The sequence below is a fragment of the Leopardus geoffroyi genome, chromosome C3 (assembly GCF_018350155.1).
Source record: "Leopardus geoffroyi isolate Oge1 chromosome C3, O.geoffroyi_Oge1_pat1.0, whole genome shotgun sequence".
Taxonomy (NCBI): Eukaryota; Metazoa; Chordata; class Mammalia; order Carnivora; family Felidae; genus Leopardus; species Leopardus geoffroyi.
The window spans coordinates 65102435-65123163 of record NC_059338.1 but is presented as its reverse complement, the minus strand read 5'-3'; the positions used below and the strand labels follow the sequence as shown (position 1 = coordinate 65123163).

Here is a 20729-nt window from a genome sequence, read left to right as displayed (position 1 = left end):
GAGAGTTTAATGGTTTTAGAGACAAATACAGTAAGATCATACATTTGGACCATTTCTTCCCAAAGTTAGGAGTGAGGGGGTTGGAACCAGTTCTGGATGCTCTCTTCTCTCGGGGAGGGGTGGGGCGGTGCTCAGGGTCAGGCAACGCCTCCACTGTCCTTCTATTGAAGGCATCATTTCTAGAAAACCCTTATGGCTTATGGCTTACAGCTTCTCAAGAACTTATGGCTTCTGCCTGGAGTGGCCCAAAGGGGGCCCAGGAAGGTCTGGTGTGTGATTCGGGGAGAACAGCGGGGAGCCTGGGAGGTGGGGGTGCCAGGCCCACCCTGCCGGGTAGGAGACCTGGAGTCAGAGCAGGGCCTCTCTCGCGGGAGGGGGGAGGAGCACGCGGATGTGTGCACGGATGTGGTACCAACATCTTGGCAAGTGCCTCGCTGCTCCTCAGGGGTCGGGACGGGACGAGACTGTCCTTGCCGGGGAGGGGTACTCTCGGAGACCTTTTCTTAGGCTCTGATCTCGTTTTGCTTTCTTACCTGAGTGTACCTGGTTGCAGCTCACACCAGCACGGTTGTGACAAGGGGTTGTGTGTCCAGCCCAGGCCGGATTGAGAGCGTCTCTACCCTGTGCAAGCCTCCAACACCGGGCCGAGGAGAGGCACCGTGCCAACGAAAATACCACATCAAGACCATGCCTCTCCACACTCACACGTGTGACCCCAGCCCAGCGGCTGACCCTCAGGGAGGCCGAACAGTGAGGGGGGGTGGGGGGAGCTCTGTGACTCAGCCCCCACGTGTACCTGGCCCCGGCCGAGCATCTGAACTTGGAGGCCAGCCTCACAGCGGAATAAGGCAGGCCCCATCCCGGGAGCTCCCTAGGGGACCGGGAGAAAACCCCCAGCCAAGGGGTTGCTGTAGTGTGCAGAACCCTCCTCCCAGACCCTGAACTGTTTTCCCCTCTGAACAGGATACATTGGATAGAGAGGCATCCAGGACTCTGAGTAGAAGAGAAGTGAACATTTAATGCCACTATAGTTTGATTCTTTTTAAACACCAGATTCTTTTTTTGACAACATTTTACACCTCATATGCCACAAAAGGTCCGAGATCATAGCCGGCAAACACTATCTTCACATTGGAAATGGCACACAGCTTCATGGATTCATGTCATCAGTTTTTGAGAACTAGAACCTCCTTTTCCAGGCTGTTCTCCGGGTAGACTGCTCATATTCATCATGATCAAGCCAGCAGCTAACTTGTATATAGCTACATGAGGGCCCATACACAAAACCCAGTCTGTCTGCAAATAGGTTGCTGGGACCTGCCCAAGTACAGAATCGGTGAATTTCAGACTTTAACAAGTGACCTTTATTAAAAAGTTTTAACGGCAAACACTCGTAAGCTGAAGAACTTGATTTTTTCAAACGGCACCAATCTTTTATCCAAACAGTGAATTTAAAACGACGACGTTAAATACTACCATCGAATTTGGAAACAAGATTTGGTGGACGTGTCCGAGAACTGGCTGTTTCTGATACAATAAATGACTTGGCAGGCCTTGTCTCCAATTTCCAAACCGGCCCATTTCTACAGATAAGCATATCTCTATATACATACATACATGACGAGAGCGGCAGGAACCACGACAATCGTTTAGCACAATGTCCTCGTGTTACAGATTAGAAAACAGAGTTAGGGAGTGTGGCCGAGGCCATAGGACTTTCGACAAAACTGGACTCAGAACTCTGGTTTTCGGTCCTATGCTGTTCCATCGCATCACATCCCTTCTGTACACATGCCCCCATCTACGCCCCGTGCACACATGAGCGCCAGCACGGAGGCATGACGGACGTTCACATATTCACACACCTCACAGGAAGAGCCCAAGATGCCGGACTCAAGTCACGTTCTGCTATAAAACTACTCTGTGGACTTGGGCCGCTCACGGACTCTTGACTTCAGTTTCCTCATGTATAAATGACTATCCCCAGCTCCTAACACAGAGCTTGAATTTCTTCAAAGCACTTCCCAACGATGATACCATTTTCTCTCCACACTATCCCAGAAGGGCAGCTATGGTGACCCCCGATCTCCCGCTGGGGAGCCCGAGGCCCGGCAAAGTGGAGCCACTGGCCCAAGGTTGCATAGCGAGGGAGGGAACGGGGGCCTGGCCCCCGGCTTCCTTACTCCTGGCTCACGGCTTTTCTCCTAGGTATAGCTGCCTCTCAAATGAGACTACTGACCCCAGCCCCTCCCTGCCTCTCAGGGACCCAGGGAGGGGACAAGATGCCTTAAGTATTACGGGCTGTAAGACTCAGTAAAGTGCTTTGGTTTCTCCAGGAAAAACAGGTACTATCCACATCCAGGGGAAGGAGATCTGGTTGCTTTCCCAAACCCCCTTCCGTAGCTCCTGACGGGTAGGTGGGGCTCTCTGGGGACAGCGATAACCTACTACCGTCCACACTTTCCTCAGAATTCTCAGGTATTCCGTCCAGGCCTGTGGAGGCCAATTTCCAAGCCCATTATCATCAAATTCAAACTGAAGGGACCTTCCCCCCCCTCAGCTATTCGCTATAGGAACAGCTTAGATTTTGAACTTAGCCCTGTACTTTGAGGATTGGACCCTAATCCCTGCTCTCCAGATTTATCTATCTTTCCTCCCCGGGGCCCATGTCGCCACCAGCAGACCTCACTAGAGGGCAGGGAAAGAACAACCAATGCCCCCAACTTACACTTTAATGCATAGCACTTGGATAGCGTTTCCAAGTGTGATGTATAAGTAAAGGATAAAACACAAGTGATGCTATAAAACAATATCCTGAGTTTGCAAAGAAATTAAACTTCCTCCTAGGTTGAGCATGACCGTGGGCTGTTGGTTAGCCGTGGGGGGAATGAAGCCATGAGCCCTCTTAGCTGTGTCTGCGTGAAGCAGACGGGTGAGTGCCACGCACTCACGGGCACAAGTCCACGCACGGGCACAAGTCCGTCTGGAGAGTGTTCACTGGGTGCACTGAAGGCTCTCTACTGCCTCGAGCGCCATTCTGGGTCCGATATTATGACATCATTTCCGGTTCTGAGGAGGGCCACCCAAAAGCAGAATGTGTTTGTTCAGGAATGAATAAACTAGCTTCTAAGAATGGACAAAAAACTTTTTTGACAAGAAGGGCTTGAGCTACACAGGCTTCTCCTGGGTTGGAATTGGGCTTTTATCTGGAAATGAACAGTTTGTATTTAAAAAATATATATATGTATTTTTGTCGGGAAAATTGCTAAGCGACACAAATTTGTGAGTTCTTACCCACAAATGTTGATGGATATCTGCTGAAGGAGGGGGAAAGAGATATTATAGTCCAGAGAAACATAGTTTTTCTACCGCCTGTTTCTTGACCACCTCCCACCCCCCAACTCTAAAACCCCTTTAGACCATTTGTTGGCAGTGTCTGTGAAACTGGGCATCTGGCTTTGTTTCACGTGGGACAGACAGTGGGCTGTGCTGGGCTTTCTCGGTGCAGCCAGGTCTCTCATGTGGCAGTGGTGAGGAGCGTCCCTCCGTCGTGGGACGCCAGGCAGTGGCAGGGAGACCCTGGGGATGGCGGGACGAGGCAGTTTATTTAGCATCAACTAGTTGTGACAAGACTTTCAACCTCTTTCTTACTTGACATGGTTTCAGGGTTGAAAAGATGTTGCCTTTAAAAGTGAGGAAATCCTTTAGGATATGCTCTGAGTGCATGAATATTCCAGAAGGAAAGAAAAATGAGTATATTCTTCTTGATTTCTTCCGGTTTCAATTGTGACATGGACTCATCTTTACTAATTTCTTTTGTAGCCTGAAATCCTTTTGGGAATAAGGAACTTTAAAACATTCACTGCATAGTTTCGGGGGTGCCTCAACTACACATCAGCCGTGGCTAATGAGACTGGCCACTGTGTCTGCACAGTCGGCCACAGTCGGTCGGCTCTTGGAAGCCTGGCTCTTGGTCTCACGAAGCCCAGGTCAGTGAACTGCTTTCACACGGTGACACTTAAGGGTTACGGATTAATCCAAATTCACCATCAGCTTTAGAATCTGAAGCCCAGAGAAGAAGGGCCCCTTGCCCTTCACGAACAGAAATCTAAGAACAGGCACAAGATGTGACTGCGTGTGTCGGACCTCTGGAACCACCTTCCCAGATGGTATTTGTGGCCACGGTGAAGCCACTGCCATCTTCCAGGAGCACAGACTTCAAGCTCAAGACTAATTTCTGACAACTGGCCAGATTCTTGCCTGCGGGGTTCCCTGCGCTGGGCTGCCATCTTCTCCCCCTTCCCCAGCCCCCAGCTCAGGGTCTCTTGTACGACCCTCCCCCCTCCCCGCATCTGCACCAACTTCCCCGTGTTCAGAATAGCAACACAAGATAAAACAACGAATGCGGTGTTCTGATTTCGAATCTGGAAGAGATGAAAGTTAGCGACAGCTTCTCCGTGATGGAGGGAGGAGCTCAAGGGCAAGAAGATCCAAGGCTGCAGCTCTCAGGTGGGGACCGGAAGCCTGGGATAAAGCCAACTGTCACTCTGTCGCAGCACAAAGCAGCATCATGAAAAGCAAGATGGATATACTCCGCGGGAAACAATATCACTACTTCCCTTTTGTCTTTGTCTGCGTTTTGTTCCGCTTAATGCTACACCTCACGCTAAACTATTTGGAGGGTGGAGGGCAGATTTCAGACGAGGAATTAAGGCTTTATGCATCGAAACGTTAATTTCAAATAAGAAGTTTCCAGTCCTTCTATGTGTGGATAATGGGAGTTCTGTGCCATTCTCCTTGCCTTCTTGGGTTATCTGTCACCAAGACCAAACTGTGGAACCACTTATCTGGTCATTCAACAAGGCATTCTTCAATTAGTGGGATAGTTGGTCACACCTGCTTTCTTTTGTGCCTGAACAGCATCCTCTATAGTCAACTCACAGGTAGAACCAGGAACCAGCACGTGACAGCATGAAATTCATGACGTCTTCACATAATTAATCAATACTAGGCACATGAAGATGTTTGCAGTTTACGTAGGTTTAAAAGAATGAAAGAAAAAGAAAAGAAAAAGCCAGAATGGACAACCTCCACACAAAGTTGTAGTCCTCAGCCTGGCTGACGACATCCCACGAGACGTTCCATGGCATGGCATCCTGGGGAAGCCAACTGGACTCAGTAAGATAGCTCTTGGTTTCACTCAATGCTTTTGCTCTCTTGTGGAGTTGCTACCAATGTACGAAAGCAGGCTTTGGTAGGAGGAAAGATTCCACTAATTGAGATTTTAAGTTTCTGTAGATGTTTCCACTTGGCCTCACTCCAGGGAAGGCATCAGCACCCCCTTGCCTGGGGAAGCCTGCACAGTGTGGTGACCTGGAAGCTGGGGGTGACACACCGGGGAAAATGCTGAGTACGTGGGGTGCTCAAGTGATTTGTTTCCAATGAAGACCAGAATACTCACCTTTGACAACTCCCCAATTAAAGGCTTTGCATGAAGCAGTATATTTCAGAGCAGAAACCCAAGGGGATGCAAACTCAAGGCTCAGAAGATGGGCATCCCTTGGCCAAGATCCAGAAGCTTCCACAACATTGCCATTGAACAAGTCTGTTTGTACAGATGCTGTGAGACGAGAGGCGTGGCCAGAGCCTTGCACTGCCCCGCAGGCTGGGGTTAAGGCTGAGGAGTGGCGTGGGGAGGCCCTGCTTCCCCACGTGACAGACAGACTTGTTAAACTAGGGAGATCGGTCCATTCCTGAACACTTCCACCATGTTTCTGCCCATCAGGCTCTCCGATGAGACCGTATCCTGTGTGTCCCTCCGTGTAGGAGCAGGCTCTGACAATGTGGAGCTCGACTTGTCATCCATGAGGCTGGCTTCCCGTCTAGGGGGGCTGACTTCCAAACACTCGAGCCACCAGCGCCATCTGTGCCTGTCCTGGCCAGTAAAGGGTCAGGTAGCTGGGCTCACGAGACCTCGGTTCCTATGTACCGAGTTCGGCTGAGTTTTGCCGGCACAGACGCGCACAGGTCTGTTTCCTTGGGGGGCAGCTGGGGCTGAGGTGCTGGGTAGCAGGGGCTGTCTAGCCTAGAAATAGGCTCCTGATGCTATGCTGCATTTGAGGGCAAACGTGAGTAGTATTCTCTGAGAGGATGAGCCCTCTTAACCATGAGCAGGCGAGGGCCCTGACCTGGGAGGTAAGAGGAGGCCGCTGCTCCTCCACAGCTGGTCTCAGATAATCCGCTGACCACTCGGTGCCTTGGGGTTCCATCACTACAGTGGGTATGAGAGTCCCTAAGGGGGGGCGGGTCGTGGTAGAATGAACATCTCAATCTGAGGCTTAGGTCCTACGTCGCTGGGACCTAAGACCTGAACAAAAGCCCCGGGCCCTGGCTCTCCAGGGGGGTGTGGTTCACCACAGGAAACCTCTCCGCCTTCCGGTGCCAGGCCCGAGGGGACGAGCCTGTCCTTTCTAGGGATGGAGGCCTCGGGACATGGGAGACTGGGGACCGTTTGCACTGAAGCAGCACCCTGGACAACAGAGCTGTGGTGTGATCCCAACCTCCTTTGTTATTCTGAACCCATACTGTTGAGTCTCTGAGTACATTCTCTCAACTGGGGAAGATCCCCTGCTTCTAACAAACTCGCAAGACTGGAGAACAAAAAGTATGGCTCTCTTGAGTCGGTTCAAGCTCTCAATCCAGTCTTTGGAATCAAAACGACCACGGAGAATGTTTTGAGGGCCATGAAAAACCCCGGGTTTGTGGGCAAAGGAATGAGCACACGCATCAGGAAGGTGAAGATGTGTCGTCAGCAACAAACATCCCTCTCCAAGGGCACGTAAGGCCCGGGTCACACAGGCTTCTTTTCCCTTCAAAACTCGGCCCCCGTCGCCTCTCCCGTTCTCTCGAGCCCACGTGCACCTGCCCCACGAGTCCGCCCGCTGCCCCTGCCCCCTGCTGCGGGGTGGCATCGAGCGTCACCTGCTGTTCCGACCTTCTCTGGAGACACACTGGCTTGTGCCTGTGCAGCCCCTAGGCTCTGTGCAAGTGGCCTTAGCGGAAGAACCGTAAAGGACAGTTAACATTTATTCATAAGCAATACCGATTAGGGAACAGATCTACAAACACTACTTACGTAGAAACAGCAAGTCAGAAATCGGATCAAACACCAAGAGAAAACGAGCTGCAAATACATTTCAAAAAACGCATGGGGCTTGTTTTGTTTTGTGGTTGTTTCCGTCTGGACCAGCACCATCTGGACACGAGAAAGTATGAACAGAAAGGTTTGGATAATAAAGATTTGCAAGGCACTTAATCAGTCGCTCTGGGGAATCCGCTGTTCCGGTCTCGCTCCCGACAGCGATCCTGTGCGCACCCTCGCCCCTTCCCACAAAGCCAGAGAAGAGAGAGGTCTCTTGCCAGCAGGACCCCTGTATAAACAAGTTCTTGAAAGTTCCTCAAAGTGCTTTTTTCAGTCTCACGGGGCTTCCACGTCCTTGGGCTTTCCATCGTTTCCTCCTCCCACACGCGCGGTGTTCGCACCTTTCCTACAGAAAACACCAGAAAACTGCCTCCCGCTCAGCGCTCACTCCAGACTTGCACCAACCTTCATCCTCCTTCTGCTGTGTCCCAGCCGCCGGCACCAAGGGCCAGGCGAGGGGCTGGCTGTGGGGTCCCGGGGGGCCAGGGGCTGGCAGGCCAGGCCGGCGCCTCACCGGCGCCGGGAGGTGATGTCGAAGCAGGTGACCATCATGAGGTGGGCCTTGCAGAAGTTGACACGGCTCTCCAGGCGCTCCGTCACGCACTCCAGCGCCTCGAGGTACTCCAGGGAATCCAGCTCCCAGACCTGCTCCAAGTCAACTGCAAAGGAGGAGAAGGCTGGTGGAGACGCGGAGGGCACCTCCCGCTCACCACCTGCCGCCCCTGTGTCCCCCTGCCCGCTTCGCCGCCTCCCCGGGCTGGGACGAGACCCTGCCCGCCACCTGCATTTACACCGGGGCCCTCCGCTCTCACGGTGATTTCAGACACCTCTCATTTTACGGAGACTCTACTGAGGGATCAGGCGACGCTCCAGCTCAGCTCACCCCCATCCGCCTCCAGCACAGGCTGTGGGCCTCGACAGAGCCATTATTCTTTATTAGTGATAAAATAAATCTCCAAGCCGGGGTGCAGAGAATCCCCTCCTTTCTGGGGGTCTCCTCACCTGAATGACATTTATCCCTTTGTCTACGTACATTATGGTCGTTCTTCTCTGCGTATTTCTTCTCACAGCTGCACACAACTGCCTCTCTGAGCAGGTGGAGTAACCTGACCCTGTCTCCTGGCACCTCCTACTTTCACACACTCACTAGTGGTTCAGGAAATGACGACGCCAACATCTATGATAATTAGGATCCCTTGCACTGGGCACACGAGCTGAGATTTAGGACCCAGATGCCGTCCCCCAGGTTCGGGCCTGCACAGAGTGAACAGTCTGCTTCCTTCAGTCCCTAAAGAGCAGTTATCTGGGGCCATTCCCTCCTGTCCCCAGGCCCCTGCTCTGTCCAGCGGTGACTGGGCAGGTGGGGGCGGGGGGTTGGGCTGCCTGGTGCTGGCTTCAGGGCAGCTGCAGGGGGCCCAGCGTGGACAGCAGCCAGGGTTGGGGGATGGCCCTGGAATCTGAGGTGGACACTTGCTTTGCACTCTGGGTCAGCCATGGCTACCCTCCACGAGCTCAGGTGCCTAAAAGCAAAATGAGAGTCACAGACGCTACTCTGCCTCCTTTACCAAACTCGAGTTGCCATGGAGAGTACAATAAAAATGAGAGGTTGAAAGTGAACACGGCCCCAGAACTGTGACATGAGTGCCGGGGAAATGCACGGGGTTCTCAAGAGGGCTGCCTCTTGTTACAGGTGCATTAACTGAGACCTTGGCAAGGGAGGTGATTTGCTCAGGGTCACAGACCCTCAGGGCTGGAGCCGGGGATGAGACCAAGGGCTCCTGAGTGTCTAAAGTTTAAAAAACAGAGGGACGAGAAAAATAATACAAAATTAAACACAGAGGGAAGGCCCAAGATGGCGACGGAGGAGAACCCTGAACTCACCTCCCCCTCCTTGACACATTAAATGTGTGCCTCCCTGCTGAGCAAATCTTCCTGATGAAGACCTGAGGGCTGACTGAAGGCTGCCTGCACGACAAAGGATGGAGGGACCGCACAGAGAACCAGGAGAGGGATGGAGACATGGCAATGAAGGGAGACCCACCCCCAACACTGCTTTCTGCCCGGGGTGCTGTCAGCTGCTGGGAGGGATAGAACTGAGGGGCCAGGAGCAGATTCATCAGCCCTGGGGCACAGGGAAAAAAAAAGCCATGGTTTAAAAGGGCAACTAGAACAGAAAGGAACCAGCCCTGTGCCAAATAGTGAGAGGCTTTGCTAGAACTCTTTCCAAGCCGGAGGGGCTGGGGAGAGTCATAGTTTACAATTCACCCTCTGCCTTTACACCACAGAAGGGAGCTCGGTCCAGGTGCCATAGCCAGCCTGCCAGTCAGTGAGCCCTGGGCCCTCAGCCCACTCTGGCTCCAGATGCTCTGTGGCACAGAAAAAAAGCCACAGTTTTTTTTTTTTTTTAATGTTTTAATGTTTATTTATTTTTGAGGGAGAGAGACAGAGTGTGAGCCAGGGAGGGGCAGAGAGAGGGAGACACAGAATCCAAAGCAGGGTCCAGGCTCTGAGTTGTCAGCACAGAGCCCAACGTGGGGCTTGAATCCACGAACTCTGAGATCATGACCTGAGCCAAAGTCAGGTGCTCAACCAACTGAGTCACCCAGGAGCCCCCAAAAAGCCACAGTTTTAAAAAGCAATAAGAGTATACAGGTACCAGCCCTACAACTCTGCCAAATAGCAAGGAAGCTGCTGGAACTCTCTCCAGGATGACAGCACAGGCTAGGGCCATGGTTTCCATTCCCCCTTCACCTTGATAGTGCAGACAGGAGCAGGGTTGAGACACCTAGCTGGCCTGCTGCTACAGCAAATCCCAGACCCTCAGCCCACACTGGCCCTAGCAGTCCCACCAACATGGTCCCAGTGTGGCACACACCTGATGGTCCTGGACAGTGTTCACAAAGCTCCAGCCATCTTGCCAAGGTGACACAGGTTTCAGGTGACCATGAAACACCCCAGGCCTGCACCACTTTGGCCCCCGCCATCCCATCAGGGAAGTCTCAGCATAGACTGCCCCATTCCCTAGCCTGTGACAGCTGCAGCTATAGCCAGCCAGCCAAGGATGCACAGACAGTCAAAACACAGGGGACATTCCTACACAAGATCACTCCTTCAAGTTTATGAGAAGAAATAAACACATAGAGACACAGAGAGTCAAACAAAATGAGGAGACAGAGGAATATACTCCAACTGAAAGAACAAGACAAAACCTCCGAAAAAGAACTAAAGGAAATGGAGATAAGCAAGCTACCCAATGAAGAGTTCAAAGAAATGGTCGTAAGAATGCTCACCTGAACCTGACTGGAGAGAGAAGTGGATGAGCTCAGTGAGAACTTAAACAAAGAGACCAAAAACATAAATAAGAACCAGAGTTGAAGAATACATAACCGAAATGAAAAACAGATAAGAGGGAATCAACGGCAGATTAGAGGAGGCAGAAAATGGATAAGTGATCTGGAAAATAGTAATGAAAAGTATTCAGCTGAATAACAAAAAGTAAAAATAATAATAGACAATGAGATATATTAAGGGACCTCTGGAACAATGTCAAATGTACTAACATTCACATTATTGGGGCCCCAGAAGGAGAAGAGAAAGAGAAAGGGGCAGAAAACTTATTTGCAGAAATAATAGCAGAAAACTTCCCAACGTGGGGAAGAAAGCACAGGGTTTCAAACAAGGTGAACTCAAGAAGGTCCACTTCAAGACATATAATAATTAAAATGTCAAGGATTAAATATAAGGAGAATTTTTAAAGCAGCAAGAGAGAAGCAACCAGTTACATACAAGGGAAACCTCATAAGAATATCAGCTGCTTTTTTAGCAGAAACTTGGCTGGCCAGAAGGGAGAGTCATGATACATATAAAGTGCTGAAAGAAAAAAAAACCTAATACCAAGAATAATCCAGTTGGCAAGATTATCATTCAGAATTGAAGGGGAGATAAAGAATTTCCCAAACAAAAGTTAAAGGAGTTCATCACCACTAAAAGAGCCTCATAAAAAATGTTTAAAGAGACTGAAGTAGGAAAGAAAATGCCTTAATTAGAAGAAAATTATGCAAGGAAAATAATTCACGAGTAAAGCAAACATACAGAGCAATCACTTACAAAAGCTAGCATGAAGGTTGAAAGAAAAAAGTAATAAAACCAATTATATCTAAAAAACTAGGGGGCGCCTTGTAGCTCAGTCAGTTAAGTGTCCGAATTCAGCTCAGGTCATGATCTCGCCGTTCATGATCTGGCGGTTCATGAGTTCAAGCTCCACATCGGGATCTGTGCTGACAGCTCAGAGCCTGGAGCCTGCCCAGAATTCTGTGTCTCCCTCTCTCTCTGCCCCTCCCCTGCTCGTGCTCTGTCTCTCCGTCTCTCAAAAATAAACAAACATTTAAAAAAATTTTTTAAAAATAAAAAATTAGTTATAGGGACTCACAAAAAGATGTAAAATATGGTAACATGTATATAAAATGTGGAGGGGGGAGCAAAAATGAAGTTCTTTTAGACTGTGTTCAATGACCTTCAATTTAATATGGACGGCTATATATCTAGGATGCTAAATAGGAACCACAAACCAAAAAGCTACAACAGATACAAACAAATAAAAAGAAAACCAAGCATAACACTAAAGGAAGTCATCAATCACAAGGAAAGAAAACAAAAGAAGAGCAAAGATGAACTACAAAAACAACCAGAGAACAATTAATAAAATGGCAATAAGTCCACATCTATTGATAATTACTTTCAGTGTAAATGGCCTCAATGCTCCAGTCAAAATACATCAGGTGACAAAACATAAAAAACCAAGACCAATCTATATGCTGCCTATGAGAGACTCACTTCATACCTAAAGACACATACAGACTGAAAGTGAGGGGATGGAAAAAGATATTCCATGCAAATAGAAGCCGATAAATAAATAAATAAAAGTCAGGTTTAGCAATACTTTTAGCAAACAAAACCGACTTTGAAACAAAGACTGTAAGAAGAGACAAGAGAATTACATAAACACAAAGACATTAATACAATAAGGGGATACAACAAATGTAAATATCTATGCACGCAACAGTGGAGCACCCACGTACATAAAGCAAATATTAACAGACATAAAGGAAGAAATTGACAGTCACACAATAGTAGGGGACTTTAACACACCACTGACATCAATCAATCATCCAAGCAGAAAATCAGCAAGGAAACAACGACTTTGAATGACATATTAGACCAGATGGACTTAGCAGATACATACAGGAACAATCCATCCCCAAACTACAGAATACACATTCTTTTCAGATGCACATGGAATATTCTCCAGGAAAGATCACATGTCAAGACACAAAACAAGTCTCAATAAATTTAAGAAGACTGAAATCATATCAAATATCTTTCCACCCACAGTGGTATGAAAGTAGAAATCAATTACAGGAAAAAAACCTGACAACCACAATCATGTGGAAGCTAAACAACAGACTACTAAACAACCAGTGTGTCAGTGAAGAAATCTAGGTGGAAATGAAAAGAAAAAAAATACATGGAGACAAATGCAAATGAAAACACAACGATCCAAAATTGAGATATAGCAAAAGTAGTTCTAAGTGGGAACTTTATAGGAATACAGGCCTACCTCAAGAAACAAGAAAAATCTGAAACAATCTCTCCTCATACCTAAAGGAAGCAGAAAAAGAAGAAAAAAGCCCAATGCTAGCAGAAGAAAGGAAAAAATAAAGATCAAAGCAGGAATAAATGAAATAGAGACTCAAAAAATAGAAAAGATCAATGAAACCAAGAGCTGGTTCTTTGAAAAGAAAAACAAAATTGATAAACTTTTAGGTATACTCATCAAAAAAAAAAAAAAATAGGACTCAAAGAAAATCAGAAATCAAAGAGAAAAACAAATAACACCCCAGAAACACAAAGGAATACAAGGAAAAATACAATGAAATGATTTTTCATTTTACAGTGGAAACTTTGCCAACAAATTGGACAACCTAAAGAAATGGATAAATTCCTAGGAACATACAAACTTCCAAAACTGAATCCAGAGGAGACAGAGAGTCTGCACTGATGGCTAGTAGTAAAATTGAATCAGTAATCAAAAACTTCCAACAAACAAAAGCCCAGGACCAGATGGATTCAAGGTGAATTCTACCCATCATTTACAGAAGAGTTAATACCTATTCTCTTCAAACTACTCCAAAAGGAAGCTTCCAAATTAATTCTAAGGGGCCAGCATGACCCTGATACCATAGTCATATAAAAACACTATAAAAAAAATATAGGCTAATATTCCTGATGAATATAGATACAAAAATCCTCAACAAAATATTAGCAAACCACATTCAACAATACATTAAGAGAATCATTCACCTTGAATAAGTGGAATTTATTCCACAGATGCAAAGATGGTTCAATATCCACAAATCAATCAAGGTGATACGTCACATTAATACATTGAAGGATGAAACCCATATGATCATCTCAATAGACGCAGAGAGAGCATTTGACAAAGTACAACATCTGTTCATGATAAAAACTCTCAAACTGAGTTTAGAGGGAACAACATCAACATAATAAAGGCCATATATGACAAACCCATAGCGAACATCATACTCAATGTTGAAAAACTGACAGCTTTTCCTCTAAGATCAAGAATAAGAAAAAGATGTCCACTCATTTTTATTCAACTTAGTACTGGAAGTCCTAGCCATAGAAATCAGACAATAAAAAGAAATAAAAGGCATCTAAATTGATAAGGAAGAAATAAAACTGTCACTATGTGCAGATGACATACTCTGTAACGAAAACCCTGAAGACTCCACAAAGAAACCATTAAGAGTAATAAATTAACTCAGGAAAGTTGCAGGATATGAGATTAACATACAGAAATCTGTTGCATTTCTATACAAGAATAATGAGCTGGCCAAAGGAGAAATTAAGAAAACAATTTAAGGGGCCCCTGGGTGGCTCAGTCGGTTGAGTGTCCGACTTCGGCTCAGGTCATGATCTCGCGGTCTGTGGGTTCGAGCCCCGTGTCGGGCTCTGTGCTGACAGCTCAGAGCCTGGAGCCTGTTTCAGATTCTATGTCTCCCTCTTCCTCTGACCCTCCCCTGTTCATGCTCTCTCTGTCTCAAAAATAAATAAATGTTAAAAAAAAATTTAAGAAAACAATTTAAAATTGCACCAAAAATAATAAAGTGCTTAGGAAGAAAACTTAACCAAGGAGGTGAAATATCTGCACTCTGAAAACTATTAAAAAACTGATGAAAGAAATTGAAGATGACATAAACAAATGGAAATATATACCATGCTCATGGATTAGAAGGATTAATATTATTAAAATGTTCATACCACCCAAAGCAAGCTGCAGATTGAATGTAATCCCTTTCAAAATACCAGTCACAATTTCCACAGAATGAAAAAAAATCATGTTAGGGGCATCTGGGTGGCTCAGTCGTTTAAGTGTCTGACTTTGGCTTGGGTCATGATCTCGCGGTTCATGAGTTTGAGCCCTGCATTGGGCTCTGTGCTGACAGCTCAGAGCCTGGAGCTTGCTTCATATTCTATGTCTCCCTCTCTCTTTCTCCCCTCCCTGCTTGTGCTTTGTCTGTATCTCTCTCTCTCTTTTTCTCTCTCAAAAGTAAATAAACATTAAAAAATTAAAAAAAAATTTTAATTAAAAAAAAAAAAGAACAAATCATGCTAAAATTTGTATGGAACTGCCAAGGACCCTGAATAGTCAAAGCAATCTTGAGGAAGAAGAACAAAGTTGTAGGCATCACAGTCCCACATTTTAAGCTATACTACAAAGTTATGGTAATCAAAACACTGTGATGCTGGCACAAAGAAACAAAAGACCAATGGAACAGATAGGGAGCCAGAGGAATAAACCCATGCTTATATATTCCAATTAATCAAGGGAGGTGAGATTGTACAATGGTGAAAAGACCGTAGTCTCTTTAATAAATAGCATCGGGAAAACTGGACAGCTGCATGCAAAGAATGAAACTGGACCACTTTCTCACACCACACACAAAAATAACCTCAAAACGGATGAAAGACCTTAATATGAGACCTGAAACCATAAAACTCCTAGAAGAAAATAGGCAGTTATCTCTTGGACATTGGCCTTAGCAACATTTTTCTAGATCTGTCTCCTCAGGGAAGAGAAACAAAAGCAAAAACGAACTATTGGGGCTACACCAAATGAAAAGCTTTTGCACAGTGAAGCAAACAATCAACAAAGCAAAAAGGAAACCTCCTGAGTGGTAGAAAACATTTGCAAACGATGTATCTGGTAAGGAGTTAACATCCAAAGTATATAAAAAATCTTAGACAACTCAACCCCCAAACCTACAAAGAATCCAATTAGAAAACAGGCAGAGGACCTGAGCAGACATTTTTTCCAAAGAAGACATCCAGATGGCCAACACACACATGAAGAGTAGTTCAACATCACTCATCATCAGGGAAATGCAAATCAAAGCCACAATGAAGTGTCACCTCAAACCCGTCAGCACGGCTGATATATGCATAGTGCGTGCCACACGCATGCACGCGCACGTGCACACAAACACACGTGCGTGCGTGCAAAATGGAATATTATTCAGCCATATGAAAGATCAAGTTCTTTCCATCTGCAACAACATCAATGGACCCAGAGGGCACCATACTTAGGGAAAGACAAATGCTATTTGATTTCACTTATATGCAGAATTTAAAAGAGATGAAAAATTGCACAAACGGAAAAACAGGAACAGACCCATAAATACAGAGAGCAAACTGGTGGTTGCCTGAAGGGAGGAGGGGGGAGGGAGGTACAGGTTTCCTCCCTGGAATATGTCACGGGGATGGAAGGCGTGGCTTCTGATTCTGGGTCTCCCTCCCTCCCTCTTCCTCTCACGGGGAATATAGTCAATGGTGTGGTCACGGTGTCGTGTGGTGACAGACGGTGCCACACGTGCAATGAGCACAGCACGACATAGAGAATCAGCGTGTTGTACACCTGAAACTAACATAACAGAGCATGGCAATATTGCATGGCAATAAAGAATAAACAAAATTTAAAAAATTAAAAACAGAACCCACCATGACATACCTTTCTCAGGCTATGTTACTGGACCACCTCGAAAGTGGCATCGGAATTAAGAAAAATAAAAATGGATGCCAGCATATAGATTTCTGTGCCAACAGTCAGCTTATCACCCACTCCCAGTGCATCGTCAGCCTGTGGCCTGTTTTTTTGTTTTTTGTTTTTTTTTGTTTTGTTTTGCTCATTTTTGGTTTCATTTCATCTTAAAGGACCAATCTGTGTTTCTGCCTTCATGTAGCCTTCTGTTCATTGCCTTTCTGAGCATCATACAGTTGCTGATTCTAGACAGGTACAAAGGCATGAAGGAAGCGATTGTTTTCTGGAAGCGACTACACATATGTGCTCATGTGTAAGCTCACTCCCATCTTGGGGAAAAAAAAACGAGACTTTGTAAGATAAAGACAGTTCTCGAGGGGCGCCTGGGTGGCGCAGTCGGTTAAGCGTCTGACTTCAGCCAGGTCACCATCTCGCGGTCCGTGAGTTCGAGCTCCGCGTCAGGCTCTGGGCTGATGGCTCAGAGCCTGGAGCCTGTTTCCGATTCTGTGTCTCCCTCTCTCTCTGCCCCTCCCCCGTTCATGCTCTCTCTCTGTCCCAAAAATAAATAAACGTTGAAAAAAAAAATTAAAAAAAAAAAAAAAAAAAGACAGTTCTCGAGCTTGCCTCAAACATAAACGGCGCTCAAAAAACTAAAACTTTGGGGCGCCTGGGTGGCGCAGTCGGTTAAGCGTCCGACTTCAGCCAGGTCACGATCTCGCGGTCCGTGAGTTCGAGCCCCACGTCGGGCTCTGGGCTGATGGCTCAGAGCCTGGAGCCTGCTTCTGATTCTGTGTCTCCCTCTCTCTCTGCCCCTCCCCCGTTCATGCTCTGTATCTCTCTGTCCCAAAAATAAATAAATGTTGAAAAAAAAAACAAAACAAATAAAACAAACAAACAAAAAAAAAACTAAAACTTTAATGAAAACAGCACAAATGAAGGCTGGGGGGGGGGTGCCAGAATGGGCAACCCCAGGACCTTGAGGCTCCTGGGATTTGTGAAAGGAGATGGGTTATCCACGAGTGGGAGAGAAGTGAGCACTGGGCCCCATATTTATGCCATGACCAGACATTGGCTAGCGTCCTTGTTCATGTCATCGCACCCCACCAGGGCCTGAGAGTGTGGGTCCGTGTCCCCGTACAGTCTCTAACAGGGGACCTAAGTCCGCGCACTGCGCAGGCAGGCGCTAGGGAACCGTCTTCTGCTGATGACTTGTATTCGGTTCTGGGATAATAACAACAGTACTACGAGTACAACTAGTCCTGCTACTGAGCACCTTCATCAAGCACCCAGCAGCATCACTCACTCCCTCCTCACGACCCCCCACGAAGTAGGTTCCACGATGCTTCCCATTTTACAGCTTGGGAAATCAAGGCTCAGGGAGGCCCCACGGTTCGTGTGTGGGAAAGCCACCTCCGATCAGGTCTGCAGGGCTGTGGTCATCCCACAAACGGTGCAACACGGAGGGATGCTTGGCAGACTGGCCACCACCCTCTGTCCTCAGGTTGGTGCACTGGATCCTCGCAAGTACCCAGGGAGGTGCTCAGGTGATGTTACCACCCCGTTCTTACGGAAAAGAAACTGCTGGAGGGCGGACTGCTATTAGGGGTAGGACACAGCCAGGAGGCTGACAAGTTCTGTCCCTTTCTTCTGGGCCCAGTATTTCTGCAGACTCCACCTACCCAGGGGACTCTCTGAGCCAGGGGACACAGTGGAGACGGTGACTGATGTGTGGGAGGGGAGGGGCAGGGGGTAGTGGGGGAGCAAGGGGGACAGTGGTGAAGGGCAGGAGACCAGTGGAGGCAGAGGGGGAAGAGCTGGTGAGTGCCGGACAGGGAGGGAAAGGAAACTTATCGGCAGCTATGCATTTTATTCCACAAAGTCTTCCAGCTTTGGGTCCCATATCAGTGAAATAGTTGGGACCAGATCTGAGCTTTATTTTGCAGTAAATGGAATGGTTAGGAACAAATAAATACGAGACAATTGAATCTGTCAGAGAGAGCAAAATTGTTCTGAATTGTTAGGAGACGGTTACTGTCATCCTGGGCTTTCTATTAAATAGAAATAACACGGCGAATGTTATTTTTTTTTTCCACTCAAAAATGTTTTTTTTTTTCCTGCTCTCTGGGTTCTTTGTGAGGTTTTTCTAGGATTGCACATTCTACCCTATTAAGAGCTCTATAAATTCTTGTGTATTTCAGGCTAGATATGCAACGTGATTTTGTGGCCCAAGAGCGGATTTGTAATGCAACTTCATGTCTGGCTGATCTGCCATATGCAGGATGAGGTGGGGGGGGGGGGCGTGGAATCTCATTTTCAGATGCTTTGGACTGAGACACATAAGAAAAATTCTCGCAAGAGCAACACTCCCCACCCCTTTTTGCTACCCCACCCCGCCCACCTTCCCTACAGAGAGTGAGACCGTGGGCTCAGAGCTACTGTGTCCATTTGATGGTGTCCAAGCCCTCGGGTCCCGGCACCATCCGTGGACACCTCGCCCCGGGACGTGTGCCAGGCCTGGTTCGCCGGCCAACGCAGTAGTCCCAAAGACGGGAATGAACCTGGGGTCTTACATTCGCGGAGCCACTTGTTGGGATCCAGCATTAGGTGCTGCTTGGTGACCTCCAGCTCCTTCATCAGCCACTCATACTTGGCTCGGACCTCGGCGATTCTCTGCTGGCGATGCTCCAGAATTTTCAGCTTTGCGTTGAAGCACGTGACCTCCTACAAGGTAGACGAGAAGGCGTGGGGGTGCGGGGAAAGGAGAGCCTCCCCCACCCAGCTCGTACCCACGCAGCCTCTTCTAGATGGGAACGCCATGTGCACAGCGGGGACGAGGGAGCTGGCCCCTCACTGGGGAGCCGGGAGAGCCCCGGGCCAGCCCAGCCACGCTTCTGTCTCACCGGAGTTGGATCGGACAGCCACAGGGCAGGACTACCGCAGCCCTTTCTTAAATTTAGGAGGTGGCTGGCGTTCCCAGCTGGAGCCAAAAAAGCCCCCAGGACTGGCAGTTCTCCCAGCGCTGGAGCCCTTTCGACACTCGGGGTGGAGAAGTGCGGAGCTCTCCAGGGGGCTGGCTGGGGGGCTGCCCCCATGTGGGGACCAGGAGGCTCACCTTGCCGTTGCCCCCTCGTCGCCGCTGTAGTCGTTCCACGTCATCGATTTCGTAGACTTTAATCTCAAAAGGTTCCCCGAGGCCCCTCTGGGTGCTGCGCAAAGGGCCATCCACCCAGCGGACCCCGGTGCTGCTGGTGGGTTTTCTTACGGGGGAAGGGGTGTCCAGGGACAGTGCAGGGATGAGCCTCCGTCTCTGAGAACCTAAGTACGGAATTAAACCCAAAGGGAATCTTTTTGAATTTCAATCTTTTACATCTTGATACGCATCTTTTGGTGGGGGACCCTGATGGGCATCCCAGGATGTGCGGCAGGTGAATGCGAAACACGCCAAGGCCCAGCCACGCACCTTGACAATTAATCCCTTAAACTGGCACGTAGGCTTCACCACCAAGAGCTCACGAATTCCCTGCCTGACCTTTAGAGCTGCCCTTGGTCTCCGCCCACGAAACACACACACACACACACACACACACACGCATGCACACCAGAACACGCGCACACACAAAAACACGTGGTCTAGAACCGTGAGCCATATGCTCAGCATGAATATGTGTCACAGTGAAATTAAAGAGATGTTTGTGTTAGGGAAAAGGGGTCCCAGTGTTTGGTAACGTGGTCATAGGAGTTCTAGGAAACACTGCTTATTTGCTTATAACAACAACACTGTACTAAGCACCGATTATACGTCAGGCCCTATTCAACATGCTTTACACATTGTGACGGATGGCTAGCTGTCCCCGAGACCTGTTCTCTTCTTCCTCCAGGAAAGAGACTGGGTCGTGGCAGGGCACACAGCCCCCAGGAAGGGACCACGCCCTGGGTACCTGCACCTTAAGCTCCTCCTGATAGGGTATCCACAGAAGTGTTACAGGCAACTGCTAGGAAGTGTCCTTAAAGGTGGGGGGTCTGGCCTCCTCCTCTTCCTTTCTCCTTTGTCCTGGGTGAAATATGGGCCCAGTGGCTGCGTCATGAAGTGAAGATCATAAATGACACAAAAAGAAGACAGAAGGAGCCTGGATTCCTGGTACCCTAGAGACTTTTACGTGATTGTCTACCCAGATTTGTCTTCTTCAAAGACTTAATTCTTGGAGTGCCTGGGTGGCTCAGTCGGTTAAGCATCTGACTTTAGCTCAGGTCACAATCTCACGGTTCATGAGTTCGAGCCCCGTGTCAGGCTCTTTGCTGACAGCTCGGAGCCTGGACCCTGCTTCAGATTCTGTGTCTCCCTCTCTCTTTCTGCCCCTCCCCCACTCACACTCTGTCTCTCTCTGTCTCTCTCTGTCTCTCAAAAATGAA

At 47.9% G+C, this 20729-nt stretch overlaps 1 protein-coding gene across 4 annotated transcripts in view; it reads right to left on the bottom strand.

Moving 5' to 3' along the window:
• Nucleotides 1-998: 998 nt before the first annotated feature.
• KIF26B (kinesin family member 26B) overlaps nucleotides 999-20729 on the bottom strand; it is a 478254-nt gene continuing 458523 nt past the window's right edge. For all 4 annotated transcript variants that reach the window (XM_045453192.1, XM_045453195.1, XM_045453194.1 and 1 more), the window contains 3 exons: nucleotides 19432-19634; nucleotides 18890-19040; nucleotides 999-7860 (listed from right to left, as the gene is read on the bottom strand). In XM_045453192.1, the coding sequence (XP_045309148.1) occupies nucleotides 7712-7860; nucleotides 18890-19040; nucleotides 19432-19634 (503 nt within the window). In that variant the 3' untranslated portion in view covers nucleotides 999-7711. The remainder of the gene's footprint in view (nucleotides 7861-18889; nucleotides 19041-19431; nucleotides 19635-20729) is intronic.